We start from the raw sequence: 27,418 nt of genomic DNA, 5'->3' as shown, positions 1-27,418 counted from the left end.
TGCTTTCTGGTATTAGTTATCAATTTTGTACCTGTACTTTCTTTATAATTTTTGTGACCTTGTTTGTTTTTGTTTGTTCATTTTTTCTCTCTTTCTTTTCCTTCTTCTTTTCTTTAACATCGTATTTTTGAAATTCCAAACTCTACTCTAGATTTTTAATTTTCGCTCTCTGGTATTAGTTATCAATTTTGTACCTGTACTTTCTTTATAATTTTCGCGACCTTGTTTGTTTTTGTTTCTTCGTTCTTTCTCTCTTTCTTTTCCTTCTTCTTTTCTTTAACATCGTATTTTTGAAATTCCAAACTCTACTCTAGATTTTTAATTTTTGCTTTTATGTATTTGTTACCAATTTTGTACCTTTAAGGACCCAATCTTCAGGACCCATTTTTCACTAGGGAGTGAGATTACTGGCTTGACTGCTCACTCTCCCTTTGGACCCTCCTTTTTCTCCACCAGGTCGCCTGTGTCTCCTCTCTAACCCCTCTCTACTCTACCCAACTGTGTGAATTTCTGTGTGTTCCAGACGGTGGAGAACACTTAGGGAACTGATTACTGGCTGGATCTGTCTCCCTCCTTTTCATTCCCCCCTTTTATCCTTCTGGCCACCTCTGTTACCTTCCTCCTTCTTCTCTTCTCTGTATAACCCCGTGAACATCTCTGAGTGGTCCAGTTGTGGAGTGCACATAAGGAAGTGACTACTGGCTAGCCCACTCTCTCCACTATTGATTCACCTCATCTCATTTGGGTCACCTCTAACTCCCTCCTCCCTCTTCTCTTCTCCATGTAACCCTGTGAACCTCTCTGAGTGACCCTCACTGTAGAGAAACTTATCATCTTTAATGTAGATGTTTTATCAATGGTGCTGTATAGAAGGAGAAGTTTTGAAACTACTGTAAAAATAAGACCGATAATCGGAAGCAGGAGACTTAAGTCCAAACCCTGACTCCAGGGAACTCCTGACTCCAAGGAACATTCATTGACAGGAGCTCATCAAATGCCTCCATACCGACACTGAAACCAAGCACCACACAAGGGCCAATAAGTTCCAGGGCAAGACATACCAAGCAAATTCTCCAGCAACAAAGGAACACAGTCCTGAGCTTCAAGATACAGGCTGCCCAAAGTCACCCCAAAACTATAGACATCTCATAACTCATTACTGGACATTTCATTGCACTCCAGAGAGAAGAAATACAGCTCCACCCACCAGAACACCGACACAAGCTTCCCTAACCAGGAAACCTTGACAAGCCACCTGTACAAACCCACACACAGTGAGGAAACGCCATAATAAAGAGAACTCCACAAACTGCCAGAATACAGAAAGGACACCCCAAACTCAGCAATTTAAACAAGATGAAGAGACAGAGGAATACTCAGCAGATAAAGGAACAGGATAAATGCCCACCAAACCAAACAAAAGAGGAAGAGATAGGGAATCTACCTGATAAAGAATTCCGAATAATGATAGTGAAATTGATCCAAAATCTTGAAACTAAAATGGAATCACAGATAAATAGCCTGGAGACAAGGATTGAGAAGATGCAAGAAAGGTTTAACAAGGACCTAGAAGAAATAAAAAAGAGTCAATATATAATGAATAATGCAATAAGTGAAATTAAAAACACTCTGGAGGCAACAAATTGTAGAATAACAGAGGCAGAAGACAGGATTAGTGAATTAGAAGATAGAATGGTAGAAATAAACGAATCAGAGAGGATAAAAGAAAAACGAATTAAAAGAAATGAGGACAATCTCAGAGACCTCCAGGACAATATTAAACGCTACAACATTCGAATCATAGGGGTTCCAGAAGAAGAAGACAAAAAGAAAGACCATGAGAAAATACTTGAGGAGATAATAGTGGAAAACTTCCCTAAAATGGGGAAGGAAATAATCACCCAAGTCCAAGAAACCCAGAGAGTACCAAACAGGATAAACCCAAGGAGAAACACCCCAAGACACATATTAATCAAATTAACAAAGATCAAACACAAAGAACAAATACTAAAAGCAGCAAGGGAAAAACAACAAATAACACACAAGGGAATTCCCATAAGGATAACAGCTGATCTTTCAATAGAAACTCTTCAAGCCAGGAGGGAATGGCAAGACATACTTAAAATGATGAAAGAAAATAACCTACAGCCCAGATTATTGTACCCAGCAAGGATATCATTCAAGTATGAAGGAGAAATCAAAAGCTTTTCAGACAAGCAAAAGCTGAGAGAATTCTGCACCACCAAACCAGCTCTCCAACAAATACTAAAGGATATTCTCTAGACAGGAAACACAAAAACGGTGTATAAACTCGAACCCAAAACAATAAAGTAAATGGCAACGGGAACATACTTATCAGTAATTACCTTAAATGTAAATGGGTTGAATGCCCCAACCAAAAGACAAAGACTGGCTGAATGGATACAAAAACAAGACCCCTACATATGTTGTCTACAAGAGACCCACCTCAAAACAGGGGACACATACAGACTGAAAGTGAAGGGCTGGAAAAAGATTTTCCATGCAAATAGGGACCAAAAGAAAGCAGGAGTAGCAATACTCATATCAGATAAAATAGACTTTAAAACAAAGGCGGTGAAAAGAGACAAAGAAGGTCACTACATAATGATCAAAGGATCAATCCAAGAAGAAGATATAACAATTATAAACATATATGCACCCAACACGGGAGCACCACAGTACGTAAGACAAATGCTAACAAGTATGAAAGGAGAAATTAACAATAACACAATAATAGTGGGAGACTTTAATACCCCACTTACACCTATGGATAGATCAACTAAACAGAAAATTAACAAGGAAATACAAACTTTAAACGATACAATAGACCAGTTAGACCTAATTGATATCTATAGGTCATTTCATCCCAAAACAATGAATTTCACCTTTTTCTCAAGCGCACATGGAACCTTCTCCAGGATAGATCACATCCTGGGCCATAAAGCTAGCCTTGGTAAATTCAAAAAAATAGAAATCACTCCAAGCATTTTTTCTGACCACAATGCAGTAAGATTAGATCTCAATTACAGGAGAAAAACTATTAAAAATTCCAACATATGGAGGCTGAACAACACGCTGCTGAATAACCAACAAATCACAGAAGAAATCAAAAACGAAATCAAAATTTGCATAGAAACGAATGAAAATGAAAACACAACAACCCAAAACCTGTGGGACACGGTAAAAGCAGTCCTAAGGGGAAAGTTCATAGCAATACAGGCACACCTCAAGAAACAAGAAAAAAGTCAAATAAATAACCTAACTCTACACCTAAAGCAACTAGAAAAGGAAGAAATGAAGAACCCCAGGGTTAGTAGAAGGAAAGAAATCTTAAAAATTAGAGCAGAAATAAATGCAAAAGAAACAAAAGAGACCATAGCAAAAATCAACAAAACCAAAAGCTGGTTCTTTGAAAGGATAAATAAAATTGACAAACCATTAGCCAGACTCATCAAGAAACAAAGGGAGAAAAATCAAATCAACAAAATTAGAAACGAAAATGGAGAGATCACAACAGACAACACAGAAATACAAAGGATCATAAGAGACTACTATCAACAATTATATGCCAATAAAATGGACAACGTGGAAGAAATGGACAAATTCTTAGAAAAGTACAACTTTCCAAAACTGGACCAGGAAGAAATAGAAAATCTTAACAGACCCATCACAAGCATGGAAATTGAAACTGTAATCAAAAATCTTCCAGCAAACAAAAGCCCCGGTCCAGACGGCTTCACAGCTGAATTCTACCAAAAATTTAGAGAAGAGCTAACACCTATCCTGCTCAAACTCTTCCAGAAAATTGCAGAGGAAGGTAAACTTCCAAACTCATTCTATGAGGCCACCATCACCCTAATACCAAAACCTGACAAAGATCCCACAAAAAAAGAAAACTACAGGCCAATATCACTGATGAACATAGATGCAAAAATCCTTAACAAAATTCTAGCAATCAGAATCCAACAACACATTAAAAAGATCATACACCATGATCAAGTGGGCTTTATCCCAGGGATGCAAGGATTCTTCAATATCCGCAAATCAATCAATGTAATACACCACATTAACAAATTGAAAAATAAAAACCATATGATTATCTCAATAGATGCAGAGAAAGCCTTTGACAAAATTCAACATCCATTTATGATAAAAACTCTCCAGAAAGCAGGAATAGAAGGAACATACCTCAACATAATAAAAGCTATATATGACAAACCCACTGCAAACATTATCCTCAATGGTGAAAAATTGAAAGCATTTCCTCTAAAGTCAGGAACAAGACAAGGGTGCCCACTTTCACCATTACTATTCAACATAGTTTTGGAAGTTTTGGCCACAGCAATCAGAGCAGAAAAAGAAATAAAAGGAATCCAAATTGGAAAAGAAGAAGTAAAACTCTCACTATTTGCAGATGACATGATCCTCTACATAGAAAACCCTAGAGAGTCCACCAGAAAATTACTAGAAATAATCAATGACTACAGTAAAGTTGCAGGATATAAAATCAACACACAGAAATCCCTTGCATTCCTATACACTAATAATGAGAAAACAGAAAGAGAAATTAAGGAAACAATTCCATTCACCATTGCAACGGAAAGAATAAAATACTTAGGAATATATCTACCTAAAGAAACTAAAGACTTATATATAGAAAACTATAAAACACTGGTGAAAGAAATCAAAGAGGACACTAATAGATGGAGAAATATACCATGTTCATGGATTGGAAGAATCAATATAGTGAAAATGAGTATACTACCCAAAGCAATTTATAGATTCAACGCAATCCCTATCAAGCTACCAACAGTATTCTTCACAGAGCTAGAACAAATAATTTCACAATTTGTATGGAAATACAAAAAACCTCGAATAGCCAAAGCGATCTTGAGAAAGAAGAATGGAACTGGAGGAATCAACTTACCTGACTTCAGGCTCTACTACAAAGCCACAGTTATCAAGACAGTATGGTACTGGCACAAAGACAGAAATATTGATCAATGGAATAAAATAGAAAGCCCAGAGATAAATCCACGCACATATGGTCACCTTATCTTCGACAAAGGAGGCAAGAATATACAATGGATTAAAGACAATCTCTTTAACAAGTGGTGCTGGGAAATCTGGTCAACCACTTGTAAAAGAATGAAACTGGACCACTTTCTAACACCATACACAAAAATAAACTCAAAATGGATTAAAGATCTAAACGTAAGACCAGAAACTATAAAACTCCTAGAGGAGAACATAGGCAAAACACTCTCCGACATACATCACAGCAGGATCCTCTATGACCCACCTCCCAGAATATTGGAAATAAAAGCAAAAATAAACAAATGGGACCTAATTAACCTTAAAAGCTTCTGCACATCAAAGGAAACTATTAGCAAGGTGAAAAGGCAGCCTTCAGAATGGGAGAAAATAATAGCAAATGAAGCAACCGACAAACAACTAATCTCAAAAATATACAAGCAACTCCTACAGCTCAACACCAGAAAAATAAATGACCCAATCAAAAAATGGGCCAAAGAACTAAATAGACATTTCTCCAAAAAAGACATACAGATGGCTAACAAACACATGAAAAGATGCTCAACATCACTCATTATCAGAGAAATGCAAATCAAAACCACTATGAGGTACCATTTCACACCAGTCAGAATGGCTGCGATCCAAAAGTCTACAAATAATAAATGTTGGAGAGGGTGTGGAGAAAAGGGAACCCTCTTACACTGTTGGTGGGAATGCAAACTAGTACAGCCACTATGGAGAACAGTGTGGAGATTCCTTAAAAAACTGGAAATAGAACTGCCTTATGATCCAGCAACCCCACTGCTGGGCATACACACTGAGGAAACCAGAAGGGAAAGAGACACGTGTACCCCAATGTTCATCGCAGCACTGTTTATAATAGCCAAGACGTGGAAGCAACCTAGATGTCCATCAGCAGATGAATGGATAAGAAAGCTGTGGTACATATACACAATGGAGTATTACTCAGCCATTAAAAAGAATTCATTTGAATCAGTTCTAATGAGGTGGATGAAACTGGAGCCCATTATACAGAGTGAAGTAAGCCAGAAGGAAAAACATAAATACAGTATACTAACGCATATATATGGAATTTAGAAAGATGGTAACAATAACCCGGTGTACGAGACAGCAAAAGAGACACTGATGTATAGAACAGTCTTATAGACTCTGTGGGAGAGGGAGAGGGTGGGAAGATGTGGGAGAATGGCAATGAAACATGTAAAATATCATGTAGGAAACGAGTTACCAGTCCAGGTTCGATGCATGACGCTGGATGCTTGGGGCTGGTGCACTGGGACGGCCCAGAGGGATGGTATGGGGAGGGAGGAGGGAGGAGGGTTCGGGATGGGGAACACATGTATACCTGTGGCGGATTCACTTTGATATTTGGCAAAACTAATACAATTATGTAAAGTTTAAAAATAAAATAAAATTGGAAGTGAAAAAAAAAAAAAAAAAAAAAGACAAAACAGCAAATTTTTTCCCTAGTTTTCTTTTTTTATTGGAATATAATTGCTTTACAATGTTGTGTTAGCTTCTGCTATACAATGAAGTGAATCAGCTATATGTGTACATATATCCCCTCCCTCTTGGACTTCCTTCCCACCCATCTAGGTCATCACAGAGTGCCAGGTGACCTTCCTGTGCTTTATAGCAGGTTACCACAATGTTTTAAAATATTCAAAGAAATCTTGCAAAGAGCCAAATAGTCAATCAAATGTGAGGGTATTAAAAAATATCCTCAGTGCAGTCCAGTGGTTAGAACTCTGTGATTCCACTTCAGGGGAGAGGGAGGAAAAGGGACAACTCCAGGGAACTAAGATCCCACAACCTGTGTAGTGTGGCAAAAGAATAAAATAAAATAAAATATGATTATTTTAAAATGCCAAAAGGCAATGGGGAGAGAGAGAATGAAATGGTTAGTTGGAGAGCAGAGTCTCCAGCTGCTGCAGGTTATAGTTGCAAAAAGAAAAGGGACTTGGCACAGAATTTTGTTGTCAGCCTGAGGGAAAGCACTTGAAGGACAAGACAGCTAGCATTTGGTTGGGGACTTAAGCAAAAGAAGAATCAACCTGAATTTTAGGGACTGTCAAGATGATGGTATAAGAGAGAGAGGAAAGGACAAGATTAAAAGAATACAAGGGTGTGAAAAAGTACTTTTCCTGTTAAGGGAAATACAAAATGAATGATACACTTAGAAATTATTCCAAGGAGGAACGTGGGGTTGAGTTAAAGCAATCACAATATTTTTTAAATTTAGAAGGTATAACTTTTGAAATATAAGAAGAAAGTTGGCTTTATCCATTGGAAAGCAAGAAAGAAAAAAAAGGAGGGGGGGAATGACTTAAAAAGCACACTATATGAAAAATCAAAATAAAATGGCAGAATAAGTCTTAATGCTATATAGATATCTGTAATGTGTGTTATCAGCTCAGTCCTGTATGACTCTTTGAGACCCCATGTACTGTAGCCCGTCAGGCTCCCCTGTCCATGGAATTCTCCAGGCAAGAATATTGGAGTGGGTTGCCATGCCCTTCTCCAGGGAATCTCCCCAACCCAGGGATGGAACCTGAGTCTCCTGCATTGCAGGCAGATTCTTTACCATCTGAGCCATCAGGGAAGTTCCAGTGTCTGTAATAAAGATGAACAAAAGAAACATACTTCTTAAAAGATTCTCAGATTGGGTTTAAAATTATTTTCAGCAATATGTTGCAACAAGAGAAACATTTAAAAGAAATGTTTTAAATATTTACATGTATGCAGATGACACCACCCTTATGGCAGAAAGTGAAGAGGAACTAAAAAGCCTCTTGATGAAGGTGAAAGAGGAGAGTGAAAAAGTTGGCTTAAAACTCAACGTTCAGAAAACAAAGATCATGGCATCCGGTCCCATCACTTCATGGCAAATAGATGGGGAAACAGTGGAAACAGCGTCAGACTTTATTTTTGGGGGCTCCAGAATCACTGCAGATGGTGACTGCAGCCATGAAATTAAAAGACGCTTACTCCTTGGAAGAAAAGTTATGACCAACCTAGATAGCATATTGAAAAGCAGAGACATTACTTTGTCAACAAAAGTCTGTCTAGTCAAGGCTATGGTTTTTCCAGTAGTCATGTATGGATGTGAGAGTTGGACTGTGAAGAAAGCTGAGCGCCGAAGAATTGATGCTTTTGAACTGTGGTGTTGGAGAAGACTCTTGAGAGTCCCCTGGACAGAAGGAAATCCAACCAGTCCATTCTGAAGGAGATCAGCCCTGGAATTTCTTTGGAAGGAATGATGCTAAAGCTGAAACTCCAGTACTTTGGCCACCTCATGCGAAGAGTTGACTCATTGGAAAAGACTCTGATGCTGGGAGGGATTGAGGGCAGGAGGAGAAGGGGACGACAGAGGATGAGAGGGCTGGATGGCATCACTGACTCGATGGACGTGAGTCTGGGTGAACTCCGGGAGTTGGTGATGGACAGGGAGGCCTGGAGTGCTGCGATTCATGGGGTCGCAAAGAGTCGAACACGACTGAGTGACTGAACTGAACAGAACTGATATATATAGCTAACTCCCTTTGCTGTTCACTTGAAACTACCACAACATTGTTAATTGGCTATACCCCAATACAAAATGTTTTTGTGTTAAAAAAAAAAAAAAAACATTAAATTTAAAATATTTTAAAGTAAAAAAAAAAAAAAACCAGAATGTGGTGCTGGAGAAGATGCTTCAGAGTCCCTTGGACAGCAAGGAGATCAAACCAGTCAATCTTAAAGGAAATCAACCCCAAATATTCATTGGAAGGACTTATGCTGAAGCCAAAGTTTCAATACTTTGGTCACCTGATGCGAAGAGCTGACTCATAGGAAAAAACCTTGATGGCTGGGATAGATTTGAGGGCAGGAGGAGAAGGGGAGGACAGAGGATGAGATGGTTGGATGGCATCACCAACTCAATGGACATGAGTTTGAGCAAACTCCAGGACATAGTAAAGGACAGGGAAGCCTGCCATGCTGCAGTTTATGGGGTTGCAGAGTCAGACACAACTTAGTGACTGAACAACAACAACAACAACAAAAAAAAAAAAACAGGTGAAAATATACCAGGTAAATATAAAGCATAAGAAATATCAGGGGGACTTCTCTGGTGGTCCAATGGCTAGGACTCTGTGCTCCCAAGGCAGGGCGCCCAGGTTCCACCCCGTCAGGGAAGTAGATCCAACATGCTCCAACTAAGACTGACTGCAGCCAAATAAATAAATAAATACTTGCTGTTGTTGTTTTAAAGAAATATCAGGGAAGTAATTTTGATGTTTGATAAAAGAGAATTCAAGTTGAGAACATATAAGAAACAAGAGGAACATAATACAAGAAAATACAAACATCATGAACATACAAACACCAGTAATATAGCCTCAAACTATATAAAGCAACAGCTAACAAAACTTCTGGAAGAAATAAATAAAAATTATGGTTAGAAATTGTAATACACTCTTCTCAGAAACTGATTAAGGAGACAAAAAATAAACATAAATATAAAATAGCTGAATGATGTTATTGGTAAATTCATACTATTAGTCTATATATATATATAAAATTCTCCACTCAACAAAAAGAAAATAAACACATGTGGATCATGTAATATTGAATAAACTCTAGGATGCAAAAGAAGTCTCAATCGGCTCCAAAGAATCATTATTACACAGGTTATAATTATGTTTCCTTATTATAATACAATAAAAAATTTAATTAATAGGTAATAAAATAGTTTTAAAAGAAATAGAAAGAAAATGAAAAGGGCTCTAGTGTTCATCAGCAGTATAGAGAAATAAATTAGAGCATATTTAAACAATGAAATATGATACAGCAATGAAAACAAATCAACTCCATCAGTTTGGATAAAACAAGAGAGGAAGCTACAAAAGAATCTCTGCATTACGGTACTGTTTACTTAAAGTGCAAGAACATGCAATACTAAATAACATATTGCTTAGGAATATGTATATAGGTGATCAAAATTATCTTTTTTAACCAAGAGAATCATAAATTTTATGATTTAAATCATAAATCATAAATCATTTAATTTTAAGAAACATAAGATTCAGGAAGTCTTTCTTTTTTGTTGTTGTTCTTCAGTCACTAGGTCGTGTTCAACTAGAGATCCCATGATCTGCAGCATGCCAGCTCCTCTGTCCTCCACTGTCTCCTTTAGTCTGTTCAAAATTCATGTCCATCGAGTCAGTGATGCCATCTCATCCTGTGCCACCCCCTTCTCCTTTTGCCTTCAATGTTTCCCAGCATCAGGGTCTTTTCCAATGAACCAGCTCTTTGCACCTTTTTACCTCCCCCTTAGCTGCCAAAAAGTGTCTATATTTATTTTTTGGTTGAGCTGGATATTTGTTGCTTTTCGTGGGTTTTCTCTAGTTGCGGCCAGCAGTGGTGGGGGAGGGAGGGGTGCTACTCCTCCTTGCAGCGCCCTGGCTCCTCGTTGCACTGGCTTTTCCTTTTGCAGAGAACGGGCTTGATTCAGTAGTTGTGGCGCATGGGCTTAGTTGCTCCACAGCATGTGGAATCTTCTGGAATCAAGGATCAAATCCATGTCCCCCTGCACTGGCAGATGGATTCTTATCCAGGGCGCCACCAGGGAAGCCCTGCCTAAAGAATTTAGACAAAAGCCAAAACAGAGCTATCACCAAAGACATCTGCAAAGAATCTAGGCTAGGTGTGGTAGTGCAAGATCAGAGTCCACTCCTATCCCATTGTCATGGCCCAGCAAACATTTATTTACCAAATATTTGCTTTTCCATCTCCGACTGAATTGTCTTCCTTCTCTCTGAAGTTCCAAACCACTGCTCCCTAAATTCCTCTTTTGTCTTTAGTTGAAGATGTTACTCAAAGTGAGGGTTTTGACCATTCTGGTGAGATACTAATATGCAGTTTTCCTGGGTCTTTCCCACATAAACGTATTATTAGACTTCTGTTTTATTTTCTCCTGTTAATTGGTCTCATGTCAATTTAATTCTTAGACCAGCCAGAAGAACCTAGGAGGGCAGAGGAAAATGTCTTCCTCCCCAACACTGGCTACAGCTGTGGAGAAGGTCAGTGCAATAAATGATTACACGTGGAGGCCTTCGCCTAGATCTGTAAGTTTTGTTTGTTTTAAGGGACCTAAAGCAAATATTTTTTAATGTTTAAATTCAGAAAAGATTATAATTGGATGCTGTGCTCTTTTCTGTACTTTTCTATATACATGAAATATTTCATCATGAAAATTGTAGAAAAAGAATATGAAAGGAGAGAGCGTCCATGAAGGGAAAGTAAGCCATAGACAAGGTAGGAAAAGTTGTTTAGCCTGAGATTTTCCCATGGAACTCACATCAGCAGCAAATGGAGGAGCCATATCTACAGGGTACAGAGAGAAAGAATGTAGGACCTGAGAATTTTATGCCCTGCCAAGCAGCAAGTCTCAAGCTGAAAGAACTCAGGAAATGCAGAAGCCAAGAGCCCTTTGAAATCCAATCAACCAAATAATTACTCAAATAAAGGATGTTGAAATGAAGCCAGGCTTAAAGGTCTGTTTGTGAGTGCTGAATTCATAGAACTAAAACTAAACTTGCCTTGGAAATCGTGGTTACAAAACAGAATATAAATATTGTATATGTCAACATTTTAAAATTAACTAATATAACTCTCAGCAATTGGTAGATTGGGAGAGGGGAAATGGAAGTAAACATAAATATACTGTTTTCCTCATCCTTCTGGTAGGTGATGAGGAGTTGTTTTTTCATCTCTGACTCTTTTACACATTAATATTTCTCATGATGAAAAATAATTTACCTGAAATTCAATAATTTGTTCATTTCCCCGCTGCTGCTTGTCCCTTTTATCTACAAGCAAAACTTAAAATATCTTTTTATTATAAATAACGTGTACTGTGGTCCCATTTTTATAACTTTTTATTCTGTAATCAATCAGTCTCTCTAGCTATCTGTACTGATAGAGAGAGCACCAAATGATATTGAACAAATGGTTAATGTGTATTTCTGGACAGTGGGATAGTGATTAATTTTTTTTCTTTCTTCTCTGTACCTTGCTTCTTAATTTATTGTTCTTGTTGCTGCTACTGATGGATATGGGTCATGGGCATTCCTTTAGAAGGAGAAAAGATGACCTTGGCAGTTATTTCAAGAACGAATTGAAGCAGGATTTGTGGGAAGCAGAGAATACTGGCCCTTGCAGTGACAGGGAGATAGTGATGGCTTTGAAATGATGGGAAGGGTGGTGGTTCAGTGGTTAAGACTCTGTGCTTTCATTGCATGGGGCAGGGGTTTGATCCCTGGTCAAGGAACTAAGATCCTGCATGTCACATGGCCAAAAGAAAATTTTTTTTAATTTTTAATTGAAAAATTAATGAGGTGATGTTCCCATTATAGAGAGAAAGAAGTGAATATTTTGAGATTTATTTTTAAATAAAAGGACTTGTTGATCAATTAGGTATGGGGAGTAAGATGTAAGGAAGAACCCAGGAAGACTTCTGGATTTGACTTGAACATGTGCAGATGGTTCAGTTCAGTTCAGTTCAGTCGCTGAGTCGTGTCTGACTCTGCGACCCCATGAATCGCAGCACGCCAGGCCTCCCTGTCCATCACCATCTCCCCCACCATTAATATGGGAGGTGGGGTTGAGGAAACGGATCAGGAGGGAAAACCAGGAGTTTGTTGGTGGACTTGGTCAGTTTCATGTACTGTGAGTCATCCACATGGAAGTTCACTTATTCAACAAATACTGTGTGTGTGTGTGTGTGTGTGTGTGTGTGTGTGTGTGTGTGTGTGCGCTCAGTTGTATCCGGGTCCTTGTGACCCCATGGACTATAGCCCTCCAGGCTCCTCTGTCCATGGGATTTCCCAAGCAAGAATACTGGAGAGTGGGACATGGAAGCAACCCAGATGTCCATCAGCAGATGAATGGATAAGAAAGCTGTGGTACATATACACAATGGAGTATTACTCAGCCATTAAAAAGAATACATTTGAATCTGTTCCAATGAGGTGGATGAAACTGGAGCCTATTATATAGAGTGAAGTAAGCCAGAAAGAAAAACACCAATACAGTATACTAACACATGTATATGGAATTTAGTAAGATGGTAACGATAACCCTGTACGTGAGACAACAAAAGAGACACAGATGTATAGAACAGTCTTTTGGACTCTCTGGGAGATGGCAAGGGTGGGATGATTTGGGAGAATGGCATTAAAACATGTATAATATCATATGTGAAATGAATCGCCAGTCCAGGTTCGATGCATGGTACAGGATGCTCAGGGCTGGTGCACTGGGATGACCCAGAGGGATGGTATGGGGAGGGAGGTAGAAGGGGGGTTCAGGAGGGGGAACACGTGTACACCTGTGGCAGATTCATGTTGATGTATGGCAAAACCAATACAATATTGTAAAGTAAAAAAAAAATATATATATACTGGAGTAGGTTGCCATTTCCTTCTCCAGGGGATCTTCCCAACCCAGGGATTGAACCCAGTCTCTTGCATCTCCTGCATTGGCAGGCAGGTTCTTTACCACTGAGCCACCTGGGAAAACCCAACAAATATTAAGTACTTACTATGTGCTAGGCACTGGGGGACACTGCCGTGAACAAGCGAGACAATGAAATCTTCCCTTGTGGTGCTTGCAATGAACAATGAAGAAAAAGTAAAAGCACATGGAATTTTAGAGGTCATGAGTGCCATGCAGAAAAATAAAGCAGGCAGTGGGGATAGGGTATACCAGCCTGTGGAGAGGTTCAATTTTAAATAAAGTGATCAGGAAGGTTCTATTGGGAGAGTGACATTTGACCAAAGACCTTAAGTAGATGAGGGAGATGCCACGTGACTATCTGGGGAAGAGAACTGTGCTTTAGTACTGAAAGAAGGGGTTGTGAAAACCTCTCTTTATAGGCAGACTTTCGATTGGTAACTGAACTGGGAGGGTTTGGGGGGACGTTTTGTAAGACTGAACCCTTAACTGGTAGGTCTGATGCTGTCTCCTGGCAGATATTAGTGTCAGAATTGAGCTGAGTTTAGGACACCCTGCTTGGTGAAGTGGGGGAAAAACTCACACTCTAAAATTGGAATTGGTGTCAGAATTGCAGATGCTCTTTAGACAGAACCTCTTCTCTTCTCATTTCACTCTCTATCCCTTGCAAGCTCATCCATGCCCCATGCTTAGGTTTCCATCTATATGTCTCTGCTTCTCAACCTGCCAATCTAGCCCTCTCCTCTGAACTCTGGTATGTATATCCAACGACTCCTTTGACATTACTACATAAAACTAAACTTGCTGTTTCCACACACCTACTCCCCCAAATCTAGGCCTCCAGTTTTCCCTGTGGCAATAAATGGCACCACCATCCATCTGGTTTCACAAGTCAGAAATATTGGTCTCCTGGACACCTGCCTCTCCCTGGTCCATTATGCCCAATCCATCAAGACCTGATGATTCTACCCCCTAAATCTCTCACAAATGCATCTGCTTCTCACATCTCCCCACCACCCCTCTCCCCACAATTCACTGTTCTTCATCTCTGTTTTATTCTTCTTTACACACCACATGATTTCCTTGTTTGCTTGCTGCTCACGTATCTCCACCTGACTAGACTCCAAGCTCCCCAGAGATAGAATACTGCCCGGCAGGTAATGAGCACTAAACAAGCACATGCTGATTGGGGTAAATGAGCCTGCATGCTCACTCTCTCTACCGGAGGTCAGGAGACAGTCGTAGCTGAGAGCCGCAGCTCCCAAATCAGACTGCCTGGGCCCCACCGCTTATCAGTCGTATGATCTCTGGTAAGTTATGCAACTTCTCTGTGCCTCGGTTTCCTCACCTGTCAAATGGGGATAACAGAAGTACTTACTTCATTGGGTTCTGGGGATTAGGGATTTAGTATGTGTGAAACACTCAGAACAGTGCCTGTATAGAGTACGTTTGTTTGTTTAGTTGCTAAGTCGTGTCTGATCCAACTCTTTGCAATGCTATGGACTGCAGCCCACCAGGTTCCTCTGTCCATGGGATTTCCCAGAAAGAATAGGGGAATTAGGTGTTATTTCATTCTCTGGGGGATCTTTCTGACCCAGGGATCAAACCCGCATCTCCTGCATTAGGCAGATGGATTCTTAACCACTGAGTCACCCGTTGTTCAGTCGTCCAGTTGTGTCTGACTCTTTGTGACCCCATGGACTGCAGCAGGCCAGGCTTCCTTGTCCTTCACTGGAGAAAACCAGAGAGCCACCAGAGAAACCTCGTATAGAGTAAGTACTCAGCAACAGTTAACTATTATTTGTTAAAGTATCTCTTCACTGGTCTCCCTGCCCCTACTTTACCCCTTCTCTTAATCTTTTCCATGTGGCAAAATAAGTGAAATTTTTCAAAATGCAAATCTGGGCACATCACACACCCAAGTGCGCGCGCGTGCGCGCGCGTGTGTGCACACATACACACACACACACAGTCACACACACACTCACATTGCTGAAAGAAACCATTCAGTGGCTGTCAATCCTTAGCATGCCCCTGAGGGAACTCTCCAGCCTCATCTTGTTATTGGGCTTTAGCCACACGCACTTTCCCTCAGTAAAAAGGAGCTTCCTGCCACAGAAACTTTGCATATGATGGTCTATTTGGGTAGCACTTCTTCCCCTCAACTTTACTTTCACAATCTTCCCCTTGCCTGGATAACTTTTGCTCATCTTTTAAATCTCAAGAGTCACTTCCACAAGGACACTCCCCACTCCCAGACTAAATCAGGTTTCTTTGTTTAAAAATACTATAAGGAATTCCCTGTGGTCCAGTGTTTGGAATTCCCTATGGTCCAGTGTTTAGGACTCAGTGCTTTCACTATCATGACCCAGGTTTGATCCCTGATCCAGGAACTAAGATCCCACAAGAGGCCTGATGCAGGGAAAAAAAAATTTTTGCTGTAAATATGATCGCTTGGCAGTTGACCTCAGTTTGTAATCATCCACTTGTTTGTGTGATTGCATGGTTATTTGTTGTCTTCTCTAAACTGTAAGTCCCATAAAATCAGGAAACATATTTTTCCTTCTCTTTTTACTGCACTATCTACTGTGCCTGGCACATACAAGTACTATATTCATTTTTTTAATTTATTTTTTTGGCCACACTGCCGGGATGGAACACACGCTCCTTACACTCCTTACAGTGGAAGCTCGAATTCTGAACAACTGGACCAGGGAAGACCCCAAAGAACTATGCTCTGAATGAGTAAATGAATAAACAAATGAATGTTTCTTCAGCAGAAGCAACCACGACCACCATCCAGGGCCTATAAGGGGCTTAAATGCTTCATAATCACTGGGGCCAAGACACAGACACAGCCTCTGCCCTTTGGGCAGCCCACACAGAGTTAGGAATAGCAGGGGCCTGAGCGGCAGGTCCACTGGTCAGATCAGCAGTGTGTCTTTAACTAAATCATGTCACTTCTCTGAGCCTCGATATCTTCATCTGTAAAATGTGGATTATGATTCCTGTCTCATAGGGCTGCCAGGAGGACCACAAGAGCCTTGGATGAGAAAAGTTTTTTTAAAACTTTTAACACTGGACTTACAGAAAGGACTGCTTTGTTTTCTGAAAGGGACTTTACTAGGAATAGAAATGGAACAGAAAATCAAAATGTATAGGAAATACAAAAGCTGACCCAGGTGGTTTTAGGGTTCTTACCCTAATGTGGGAAGATAAGCCAGGTTCTCGCCCTGTAGAATGACAAGCCTGGAGACAGATGGGTTTGATGGGCACAATTTATTGGGTACCCACCGCCTTAGTCCCAATAGTTTAGATACTAGGGCAGGCCAGTGTGAGACCCCAGACAGAGGGACCCTTCTCAGCTCCACTGTGGGACCCCCACAGGAGCCTGTTTCTGGGCCCCATCCCCCTGCTCTGCTCAGGTCCTGCTCACGCCATCTGGTCCCTGACTCCTGGGTGAGGGAGAAAGCCTGGCCCTTTGCTGGCCCCAACACTCCCCAGGGAGGCCTCCAGCTGAGCTGCCTGACCTCGAAGAGGCTGCTTTTGTTCCTTTGGGGCCTCTCTGGCTCCAGGCCCTGGAGCTCAAGCAGTGACTGTTGGTAAGCTTCTCTGACCTCCACTGAAGCTCAGCATCATCGCCAGCGCTCTAGGGTTACACTTAGAACCCTCTAGAAATAAGCGGCTAACTGGGGTCACACATCTGCTCATTTCCCACCTGCTGTTCTAAATTCTTGATGGGTAAAGTGTTGGTCTCCAGGCACAAACCAGGGACAGTGAAGGGAGCTCTATTCTGAGTTGCCTCCGGGATTTTTCATGGCATCCTCACAACTTAGGCTTTAAGGAACTACCACATCAAGTCCTTGGCAAAAGGCTTGTACACAGAAAACTACAAAAGATTGCTGAAAGAAATTAAGGAAGTCACAAATAAAGGGAAGACATCCCAGATTCATGGATTGGAAGGCTTAATATAGTTTAATGTTCATACTATCCAAAGTGACCTAGAGAATAAATGAAATCCCTATCAAAATCCCAATGGCATTTTTTTCAGAAATAGAAAAAAACTATCCTAAAATTCATATGGAATCTCAAAGGACCCCAAGTAGTCAAAACAATCTTGAGAAAGAAGAATAAAGCTGGAGGCCTCACACATCCTGATTTCAAAACACATTACAAAGCTACAGTAATCCAAACAGTATGGACAGGCAAAAAGACAGACATACAGGCCAATGGGCCTGAGTGGAGAGCCCAAAACTACACCCTCACATATTTGATTGAATGATTTTCAATAAGGATATCAACACCACACAATGGGAAAGTGATAGTCTCTTAAATGGTATTAGGAAAACTGGATATTCATATACAAAGGAATGAATCTGGACCCTTACCTTACACCATATACAAAAATTAACTCAAATGGGAACCTAAACATAGACCTGAAACTATAAAACTCATAGAAGAAAAGTTACAGAGACAGCCTCATGACTTTGTAACAAGCCAATATTCCTTGACATCAAATACTTTGGCCACCTGATGCAAAAAACTGACTCATTGAAAAAGACCCCGATGCTGGGAAAGACTGAAGGCAGGAGGAGAAGGGGACGACAGAGGATGAGATGGTTGAATGGCATCACCGACTCGATGGACGTGAGTTTGAGCAAGCTCAGGGAGTTGGTGATGGACAGGGAAGTCTGGCGTGCTGCAGTCCATGGGGTCTCAAAGAGTCAGTCAGACACGACCAAGTTACTAAATCAAACTGAAGTGATGACACCAAAAAAAAGTAACAGAAAGCAAAAAAAAAAAAAAGAAACCAAGTAACAAATAGGCAAATGACACCATATTAGACATATAGTTTGACTGCAAGCTCATACTGAGGCAGGTCATTTTTAGAAGGTTGAGGATCTGTAAACGGAGAAGGCAATGGCACCCCACTCCAGTACTCTTGCCTGGAAAATCCCATGGATGGAGGAGCCTGGTGGGCTGCAGTCCATGGGGTCGCAAAGAGTCAGACACAACTGAGCGACTTCACTTTCACTTTTCACTTTCATGCATTGGAGAAGGAAATGGCAACCCACTCCAGTGTTCTTGCCTGGAGAATCCCAGGGATGGGGGAGCCTGGTGGGCTGCCATCTATGGGGTTGCACAGAGTCGGACACGACTGAAGTGACTTAGTAGCAGCAGCAGGATCTGTAAAGGATTCCAATAAAACTGTAAAACTGTTTATGACTGTGCATCTTTTGAAAAATCTTAAACCTTGGGGTACACTTTCTGGAGTTGGAAACCACTGATCCAGACCCCTGCAGGCTAGAACTCCTGCCCTATTTCTCCTGGGGGCATGTGCTGTCTTTCCATGTCAGGGAAGAAACACAGAAGCTGTCATTGTCCCCCACATCAGGTGTAACGCCTAACTCTGCCTCCCACACCCCTCTTTCTTTGCACCCCACTTCCTCATCCCATAAACTTCTCTGTGTACTAGAATCATCTATGGATGAGAATTTAGTATCTCAGTCCTACTCATGACTCAACATGAGAGTCGTGGCCCCTCTCTCCTGGAATTGCAGTGAGAACTAAATGGGATGCAGTGTGTGCCAGAAGTTGAATGTGAGTTGAGTTTGGGCTATGAGGGCCCAGAGGTAAGGACATGTGACCTTGGCCCTTCAAGGAGGAGGGAAGAAGTTGCTGACCCATTGCTGACAGCACCTGCAGGGTCCCAGAGTCCTCCTTTCTTCCTCTGCCCTTGGGGTTTCTCATGAGATTCCCCCTTGCTGCTCCCTTGCCTTATGGCCCCTGGCAAAGATCACCAAAACAAGAGGAGGTTCCAAGGAGTGGAAAGGCTTTAATAAACACGACAAAGGGACTGGGTGAGGGGGAGGAAAACTCCAGATCAAGCCTTTTTCCCATTTCAGTGGCTGAAGAGGAGGGAGGGGGCTCGACCCTGTTTCCAGACCCTGTTCCCAGACGCAGAGGCAGCTGGAGGACAATCCCTGGAAATCTCCTCTACCCAGCAGAGGGGCTGAAGGGAGAGCGAGAGAGAAGTCCTTGCTGGTGCTGCCAGGAACCCGGGAGACCTGAAGCAGCAAGCTGACCTCTGAGGTCAGGAGAGGCCTGGAATCAGGCAGGAACATCGGAAGTCAGAAGGGTAGATGGACTGAACAGGTAGGGAAACTCTTGGGTCCCCATACAGCATTGTCACAGAGGGGCCCCAGGGTCCTCTGGCTCCAGGGACTGAGACCCACAGGGAGGCACCCCCAGACTGAGACACTCACAAAGGGGCCCTGACGTTTCCCCTTACCCTGTTCCGCTATGGTCCTAGGAGGGTCTAGGGGGAGAAGAGAGGACGGGCCTGGGTGGGCAGAGGAGGCTGAGGAGGGAGCCTAGGAAGGGCGTGGCGGAGGGACGGCGGGAGGGCCTCTAGCTGCTGCTCTGCTGCTCCTGCTGACGAATAAGGTTGGCGATAGGGCTAGTGATGCCGCCTATCAAGGTCCAGTACTCATCAAAGCTGATGCGCCCATCGTGGTTGGCATCCAGGTTCTGGATGAGCTTGTCAGCAGCCTTCCGGTTCCCCGTGTCCTGGGGGAGAATCAAGGATTAGCAGTGCTGATGTGGCAGCTCTACAGCGGCCCCAGGCAGGACCCCAGGCCTGGGCTGCTGCTGCCTTCGGAAAATGGGAACAGAGCCCTCACTGGCTCAGGCCTGGGCACGCTGAAGACAGAGGCCTGCGTGGAGTTGAGACCCTGGTTGGGGGGGGGGGGGCAGGACTCTGAAAGGACAGAGAAAGCGGTCAGGAAGGACACTCAGAGGGGACAGGGCTTTGGGGGCTGAGGAGGGCCAGGCCCCTGGGTCGGGGGAAGCTCACCGTCAGCATATGGTTGAGCTCTTTCTGAAGCATCTTCCGGAAGCTGCTCTTGCTGATCTTGTTCTTGACCAGGCTGTGCTTGGAGACGTATTTGTAGAAGTTTTCCACCAGGACGACCACCGCCTTCTCTAGCTCCGTGTAGGAGTCCGCCATCTCACTGCCTCACGCCTCACAGGGCCTGGGCGCCAGGATGAGGGGAAGAGAGGACAGCTCACAGACCACATCTCTGCCTAGGTCTCCCAGCCCCTGTCCTCCCGCTGGTCCCACCCCCTGGGCTCCTGCCCCCCCATGCTAGCCGGCCAGACCCCGGACCTCGGGAGGAGGGAGAGAAAGGAGAACCCAAGGACCCAGGCTGAACGTGGAGGTGGGCCTGGAATGAGAACTATGTGTCTCCTCTCATCCAGGTGATCTCCAGCTCAACCGCCTCAGCAGGTTTTCCAGGCCCTTCCCCAGCCCCAGGCACTGGGCTTGTCAGAGCCCCAGAGAGAAGAGAGGATCCGTGGGAAGACAGAGAGTGCCAGCACCCATCCCTCTGCCCTCTCCATACCCAGCCTACCCAGGGTCCCTGCCCCGGGAACAAGTATCAGCTAGAAACTCATAGGATGGGCCACGGGGGCTGGGGAGGGACAGGAGCCATGTCCCCCACCCCCCCGGGTGGCCTGAGACCTGGCCCCAGGCCACAAAGCAGGAGGCAGACTTAGGATCTCCCTAATCCTTCGGCTGGGCTCCAGGACGGTACATTCAGGGTCTCAGGCCATGGCTGTCCTTCTCTGGTTAAACAATATCCTGATACACCAGGCCCCCACCCACCCCCGGCTAGCCTAACCTCCCTCATACCCACCTCGAAATATACAGCAGGATCCAAGGACCGCCCCCCCACCCCATTACCTAAGGAGGAGCCAGGCCTGGTCCTGCCCCAGCTGGAGACAGCTGGAGATGGAGCCTCCGAAGCCAGCCAGAGGCTACAACACGTCACCCCCTCGCCCCAGGACAAAAGGCACTCACATTCCAAGCGGATACAGCCAACAGAATAACAGGATATGAGGGGAGCAGGCGGATCTACTCTGTGAGTCACCACCCATGCCCGGAGCCCCCCCAAGTGAACCCTGGCAAATGAGCCTTCCCTCCCACCCCCAAGCCCAAGGATGAGTTGCAGCCACCTTGCCCGTTTGTCCTGGCTCTGGACGATGGACACCGTTATCAGGGCATCCCGTGGTTCGCTTTGGAAGGGAGGTCCGCTTCCCTGGCCCACCACAGCTCCCACCCCTGCCACCTGCTCTCTAATCCCCTCTTGGCCCTCCATCCCTCTTCCTGGGCCCTTTACCCTGCCCTCTCCACCTAGCTGAAGCCTGCCCAAACCCCACCTCCTGGGGGAGGTTGCCCTGGCCCTTGCCGTCAGTACCCCCCTCCCCTGACTCCCACAGATTCTCAGCCGCTGTCGGCTGGGCCCACTAGCTAGTATGGCTGCAATCTCTTCTAAGATCTTCTCTCCTCAGACACCAGACATTCCTTGACGCAAGGATGGTGTTTCTTACATGCAGCCACTGCGTTTCCTGAACCAAACAATAGGACACGGAGACTTTGGGACCACTTTTTAAAACCCAAGATATACAACCATCTCTGCATCTCCCCTGGCCCACATGACCTGGTCAATGCCTTGCTCAAGGTAGAGGTTCTATAAATATTTCACCTCCTTCCAGCCCTGACACTAGGCAGCCAAGGTCCCTGATAAGATGTCTCTTCTATGAAACTTCTTCTAAAGGAAGGGTGAGTTCAGAAGGACAAAGCCAGGATGCAGGAAGGAAGGAGAGTTGAGAGGGAGAGAGGTCAGGCTGAGGCGACTCTAACCAGGTATTCTCCCCTTCTCTCTGCAGCCTCGTCCATCTGACCATCTGGCCTGTGGCCAGAAAGATGAAATATGGAACCAGAAATATAGGAAACCCTACTCTTTTTCCAGTGAAAGTGAAAAATGAAAGTGTTAGTCGCTCAGTTGTGTGCAACTCTTTGCAACTCCCGAGGACTGTATATAGCCCGCCAGGTTCTTCTGTCCAGGGAATTCTCCAGGTAAGAATACTGGAGTGGGTTGACATTCCCTTCTCCAGGGGATCTATCTACCTGACCCAGGTCTCCCGCACTGCAGGCGGATTCTTTTCTATCTGAGCCACCAGGGAAGACATCTTTCTTTATTGTGTGTAATTGTGTGGTTCAATGTTCACACCTTTGTGAGACTTTCATACAAACGCTCTAACATTCACAAATGAAGACAAAAGTGTTTCAGCCGGTGAACCTCACCGTCTGCCTTCCTGCCCCCGGATGCGGAATGGGCCACGCCTCTGACCAGTATTCCTGAGAATTCCTGAAGCTGCATTCATGTCAGCAAGAATTTTATCAACTACTCCCAACTAACCTTGGGAGTGGGAGAAAGTTCAGAGAACCCTTGACTTTACCCATCCCAGACCTTGTTCCCCAAATGAGGAATCCTGAGGGAAATAAGAATAGGAAAGGGAGGGACTCCCCTGGTGGTAGGATGGATGAGAATCCGCCCACCAATGACATGGGTTTGTTCACTGTTCTAAGAAGATTCCACCTGTAACAGAACAACTAAGCCCAAGGAACACAACTACCAAGCCTGCGTGCTCTAATGCCTGAGCCGCAACTACTGAAGCTCTCGTGCCTACAGCCTGTGCTCCATAGCAAGAGCAGCCCCCACAGTGAAACCTGAACAGCGCAACTAGAGTAGTTTGCAGTCACCCCAACTAGAGAAAGCCCATGCACATGGACAAAGACCCAGTGCAACCATAAGTAAATAAATAAACGATTAAAATAAAAAAGGAGAGCAAATGGGAAGAAATGGGTTTGGGGGCAATGTGCCACTGTCCCTCTCCCTGCTGGTCACCCACTTCCCTCCCACCACCTGCCTTCTTGGAACCCAGTCCTGCCCTTCCTTTTTACCATGTCTCATGGCACCCCACTCCAGTACTCTTGCCTGGAAAATCCCATGGGTGGAGGAGCCTGGTAGGCTGCAGTCTATGGGGTCGCAAAGAGTCAGTCAGACACGACTGAGTGACTAAATCAAACTGAAGTGATGACACCAAAAAAAAGTAACAAAAAGCAAAAAAAAAAAGAAAGAAACCAAGTAACAAATAGACAAATGACACCATATTAGACATATAGTTTGACTGCAAGCTCATACTGAGGCAGGTCACTTTTAGAAGGTTGAGGATCTGTAAACGGAGAAGGCAATGGCACCCCACTCCAGTACTCTTGCCTGGAAAATCCCATGGATGGAGGAGCCTGGTGGGCTGCAGTCCATGGGGTCGCAAAGAGTCAGACACAACTGAGCGACTTCACTTTCACTTTTCACTTTCATGCATTGGAGAAGGAAATGGCAACCCACTCCAGTGTTCTTGCCTGGAGAATCCCAGGGGCGGGGGAGCCTGGTGGGCTGCCATCTATGGGGTTGCACAGAGTCGGACACGACTGAAGCGACTTAGCAGTAGCAGCAGCAGCCTCTATCTGGCAAGACATAGGTGAGCTCCCAGGAGACATCTCAGCACCTCCTGTCAAGCGCACAGTCACCCAGCGAGGTAGGCTTCAGATCCCAGGTTCCCAAAATTCCCCACCCCACCTTCTAGTCAACCGGACAACTCCGGAGTTAAAAAAATGCTCTTCTTTTTTCTGAAGGAAAGATATCAGAGGCTAATAGTCAGGTGTCATCACCTCCCTCCCCTGGGGGCCAGGAGACAGGCCCTCACTACACCCATGCCAAGGCCACCTGCCCCTCCTGCCTACCAGGCCACAGGGTCCCCAGACAAGGGGCTGGGGGGAAGGGAGGTGGTGGGCCTTCCCCTCAGCCCCTCCCTGGGAAGGGCGGGGCAGGAGGTAACTAGTGCACTGACTTTCCTCTAAGCAGATCCTGTCCTGAGAGTGATGGGGGAGCTGGACTGTATACTACAGCCTTCAGAAAAAGCAGAAATAGAAGGACTCATCCTGCAGAGGACCCTCTCAGCTGGGGCCCCGACCCGCCGGCAAAGTTCTCATTGTCTTCACCTTGGCTGATTCATCATTGAGCAACTGAGAGGCCCCCACCCCTACCCCGCCCACCTCAGCCCAGCTTGCTGACTTCTCCAAAAGCTCAAATTGCCCTGACACCACCTTCCTGGGTCTCAGTCACTCCAGCCCCACCCTGTCACCCCCAGGCACTGGGCCCCACCCCTCCAAGGGCCTCTTCTTCACCCCCTCATCTGTTTAACTCCCCAGTCCCCTTCCACATGGAGCCCACACCCTCTAAAACTCACCTTTTCTTCCCCACTCCACACATACTTCTTGAGTCTTAAATTGTTCCCAAGTTTTGGGATATGTCCCTGGACTCCTATCCCTCCTAGTCATCTCTCCTGTAGAGCCTAGTCCACCCTCAAGCTTAAATTTGGCATTCTCTGCATCCCTTCCATTGACCTCACTCCTGTATCCACCATTCATTTGCTTACTCATTCATTCATTGACTCATTCATTCACTCATTCGTTTCTTTCTTAATTCACTCATTTGCCCCAGCTGTCTGCAAAGCACAGGAAGGCAAAATCTACCACCAGGCTGGTAATGCTTTGCTCTATATGCAAGGCTGTTCCAAACTACTTCTCCAGCCTCTACAACTCCACTGTCTGTCCCCCCTCCTCTAGCTCTTTTCCCAGTCCCAGAATATCTCAAACAGGTGTCCCTGCCGCACCCCTCCTCACCCTCACAGAACTCACAGCATCTAATACACAAATATACATAATCAAGGAATTCTGCCATTTCTGAACCTCTCTGCTTGGGTGACCCATCTACCTTCCAAACACTTCTGCTTTCAGAGTGTGTAGCTGGAGGCAGAAACCTGTTTATCTGAATTTTTTTTCCAGACAAGTTACGCTGGAGGAGCTTGCTATGGACACACACATACTGCTGCACTTGGCCTCACCAACACCCAGCCGGCGCCTCTCTAGCCGAAGGGGAAAGTGGGAGCCCTGCTCCCCAGCACTCCGGGGCTCCATCTCCCAGCATCCCTGCCCCCACCGCCACCCTCCTGGGCAGGGCAGGGCAGGGGAATGCTCCATAGGGCCGGTGGCTCCACCGAGCAAAGCAAGTCAAGCCAGAACCTGCCTGGGTCCTGAGGTAGAGGAGAAGCTGCCCAGTTTCCCAGCCCCTCTCCTAGAACTCGGGCTCCAGGGGGCCTCACCCAGGTTTCTCCTGGTCTCAGAGCACTGGGACCTGCTGGAGTCAGAGCTACAGAGAGGCCACCCAGGAGCTGCCTCCCCTCCTCAGGCTGCTCTCAGACCCCCTCGGCCCTTGCTGGCTCCTCCTGGACTTCATCACCTGTTCCAGGACACAGGCCTCAAAGCCCAGCAAGGCCTGTGTCCAGGGTCTGGCTATTCCCCAACCCCCACCAACACACATCTGCCCTGAACTGTGAGTGAAAATCGGAGCAAAGCTCAACACTTTACCCGGTGGCCCAACCCAGGGAGACGATCCCAGGCAGCTGCTGGAATGGGGAAGGGGGTCTCACCACTGCAACCACTCCTCTGAAGCCCTCTCCAGCCCCCGACCCCACTAGAAAGCTCCATTCCCAAACTGGCTTTGGGGGAAAGTTAACAATTAATGAAACCTTCCTGCTCAGTCCCTGCAGGGCCCCTCTCCTCAGGCCCCCTTCACCGCCCCTTGTCCCGGCCTCCCAAGCCTGCGGGGGCCCCTCCGGCAGCCCCAGACCTCCCAGGATGGGCCTGAGGTGCTCACCTGCCTTCTCGGTCCACTTCCTCTCCTGCAGGGCTCTGGGGCCTGGGCTCTGGCACTGCCAAGCAGCTCCCCACGCTCAGCCCAGCCAGGACTCCTCCCCGCTGCACTCCCAGATTCTGTCCCACTCCCTCCCGGCCCTGCCCGGCGGAGCTGGCTCGGTGGGGAGGTAGTCACTGAACTCCCTCTCAACTGGGCCCTGGGGTTGGGCCCTTGTTAAAGGGATACACACCTTTTTTAACACCCTTCCGCCCCCACCCCAGAGGGAGTGGTAGAGGTGTCGCTCCCCCAACCCCACCCTCCTCGTCCCCCAGGCTCCAAGCAGAATTTACAACTTCGACAAAGGAAGGGAAGGACAGTCACCTGCCCTACTCACCTGGGGTCACTGGGAGCCCAGTTTCAGCGGCCCCTGACAGACAAGTTCAGTTAGCATTCCAGGCCAGCCTGGCTGGCCACAGAAAATATGACTGTTTTGGATTTCAAGAGTAATGCCCATTTCTGTCAGCTCCAGTCAGAAGGATCCAGAGTGTGGCTCCTGTCTTCCCCATTCAGTGCATGCATCCCTAAGACCTCATGTGCAACAGAGAATTCTTCTGAAAACGACCCCTCCATCCCTTTCTCTGAAATACCATAGGAAACTGGTCAGGGATGTCCCAGAGGCAAAAGCTGACTCCAGGAGGGCCCCATCCCCCCTTCCAGTGACTTCAGCTCCCTGGGCTCTCACTCCGCGTCAGCCTCTCTGTTGAGTAGTCACATCACATGTCCGATCCCATTTTTACAGATGAGGAAATTGATACTCTGAGATGATGCCCCCAAGTTCCAAAGATAGTAAGCGGCAGAGCTGAGATTCAACCCCAGGTCGGTCAGCCCGTTTCGCAGCCTCACGGCTCCCTCGCTGCTAGTCATGCAGGCCCCAGCACACCTGGGTTCATGTCCTTCTCCCCACGTGTGCATACATGCCCCGCTCTCCTGCCAGAAGGCCAGGCCACTGGCAAAGTACAGCTTGATCCTCAGAAAGGACCAGGTCTCCCACCTTTTAGGCCTGGTGCCCTCCTCAACCCAAATTCACGGGAGAGTGTGAGTCCCCCCAGTCACTTCCGCTGCCGACCACTGCACCTCCACATGAACCCTGCCACCCAATGACTCTGCTGTTCACCCGCACTCACCCCAACTCCTTCTTACCCATGGACCCTTGGGATGGGAGGTAGACCAATCAAGACAACATC

At 45.2% G+C, this 27,418-nt stretch overlaps 1 protein-coding gene across 3 annotated transcripts; it reads right to left on the bottom strand.

Annotated features, from left to right (window-relative positions):
* Positions 1-19,384: 19,384 nt before the first annotated feature.
* Positions 19,385-26,393, bottom strand: S100A16 (S100 calcium binding protein A16). Of its 3 annotated transcripts, none has more exons than XM_027533013.1 (3): positions 26,196-26,393; positions 20,429-20,606; positions 19,385-20,142 (listed from the first exon to the last, which is right to left on the bottom strand). In XM_027533013.1, the coding sequence occupies exons 2-3, from the start codon at positions 20,579-20,581 to the stop codon at positions 19,984-19,986; spliced, it is 312 nt and encodes a 103-aa protein (XP_027388814.1). In that variant the 5' UTR covers positions 20,582-20,606; positions 26,196-26,393; the 3' UTR covers positions 19,385-19,983. The 3 variants fall into 3 exon arrangements, with proteins under 3 accessions (XP_027388814.1, XP_027388818.1, XP_027388822.1); XM_027533017.1 differs by lacking the exon at positions 26,196-26,393 and adding an exon at positions 21,317-21,455; XM_027533021.1 differs by lacking the exon at positions 26,196-26,393 and adding an exon at positions 21,270-21,437.
* Positions 26,394-27,418: the final 1,025 nt, after the last annotated feature.

The sequence above is a fragment of the Bos indicus x Bos taurus genome, chromosome 3, assembly GCF_003369695.1.
Source record: "Bos indicus x Bos taurus breed Angus x Brahman F1 hybrid chromosome 3, Bos_hybrid_MaternalHap_v2.0, whole genome shotgun sequence".
Taxonomy (NCBI): Eukaryota; Metazoa; Chordata; class Mammalia; order Artiodactyla; family Bovidae; genus Bos; species Bos indicus x Bos taurus.
This window is presented reverse-complemented; position numbering and strand designations above follow the sequence as displayed.

Excerpts from the sequence above, each read along its gene's own strand:
- S100A16 (XM_027533013.1), bottom strand. The coding sequence starts at position 20,581 with ATGGCGGACTCCTACACGGAGCTAGAGAAGGCGGTGGTCGTCCTGGTG. Across the intron at positions 20,143-20,428 it reads AGCTCAACCATATGCTGACG|GACACGGGGAACCGGAAGGC; the intron begins GTGAGCTTCCCC and ends ATTCTCCCCCAG.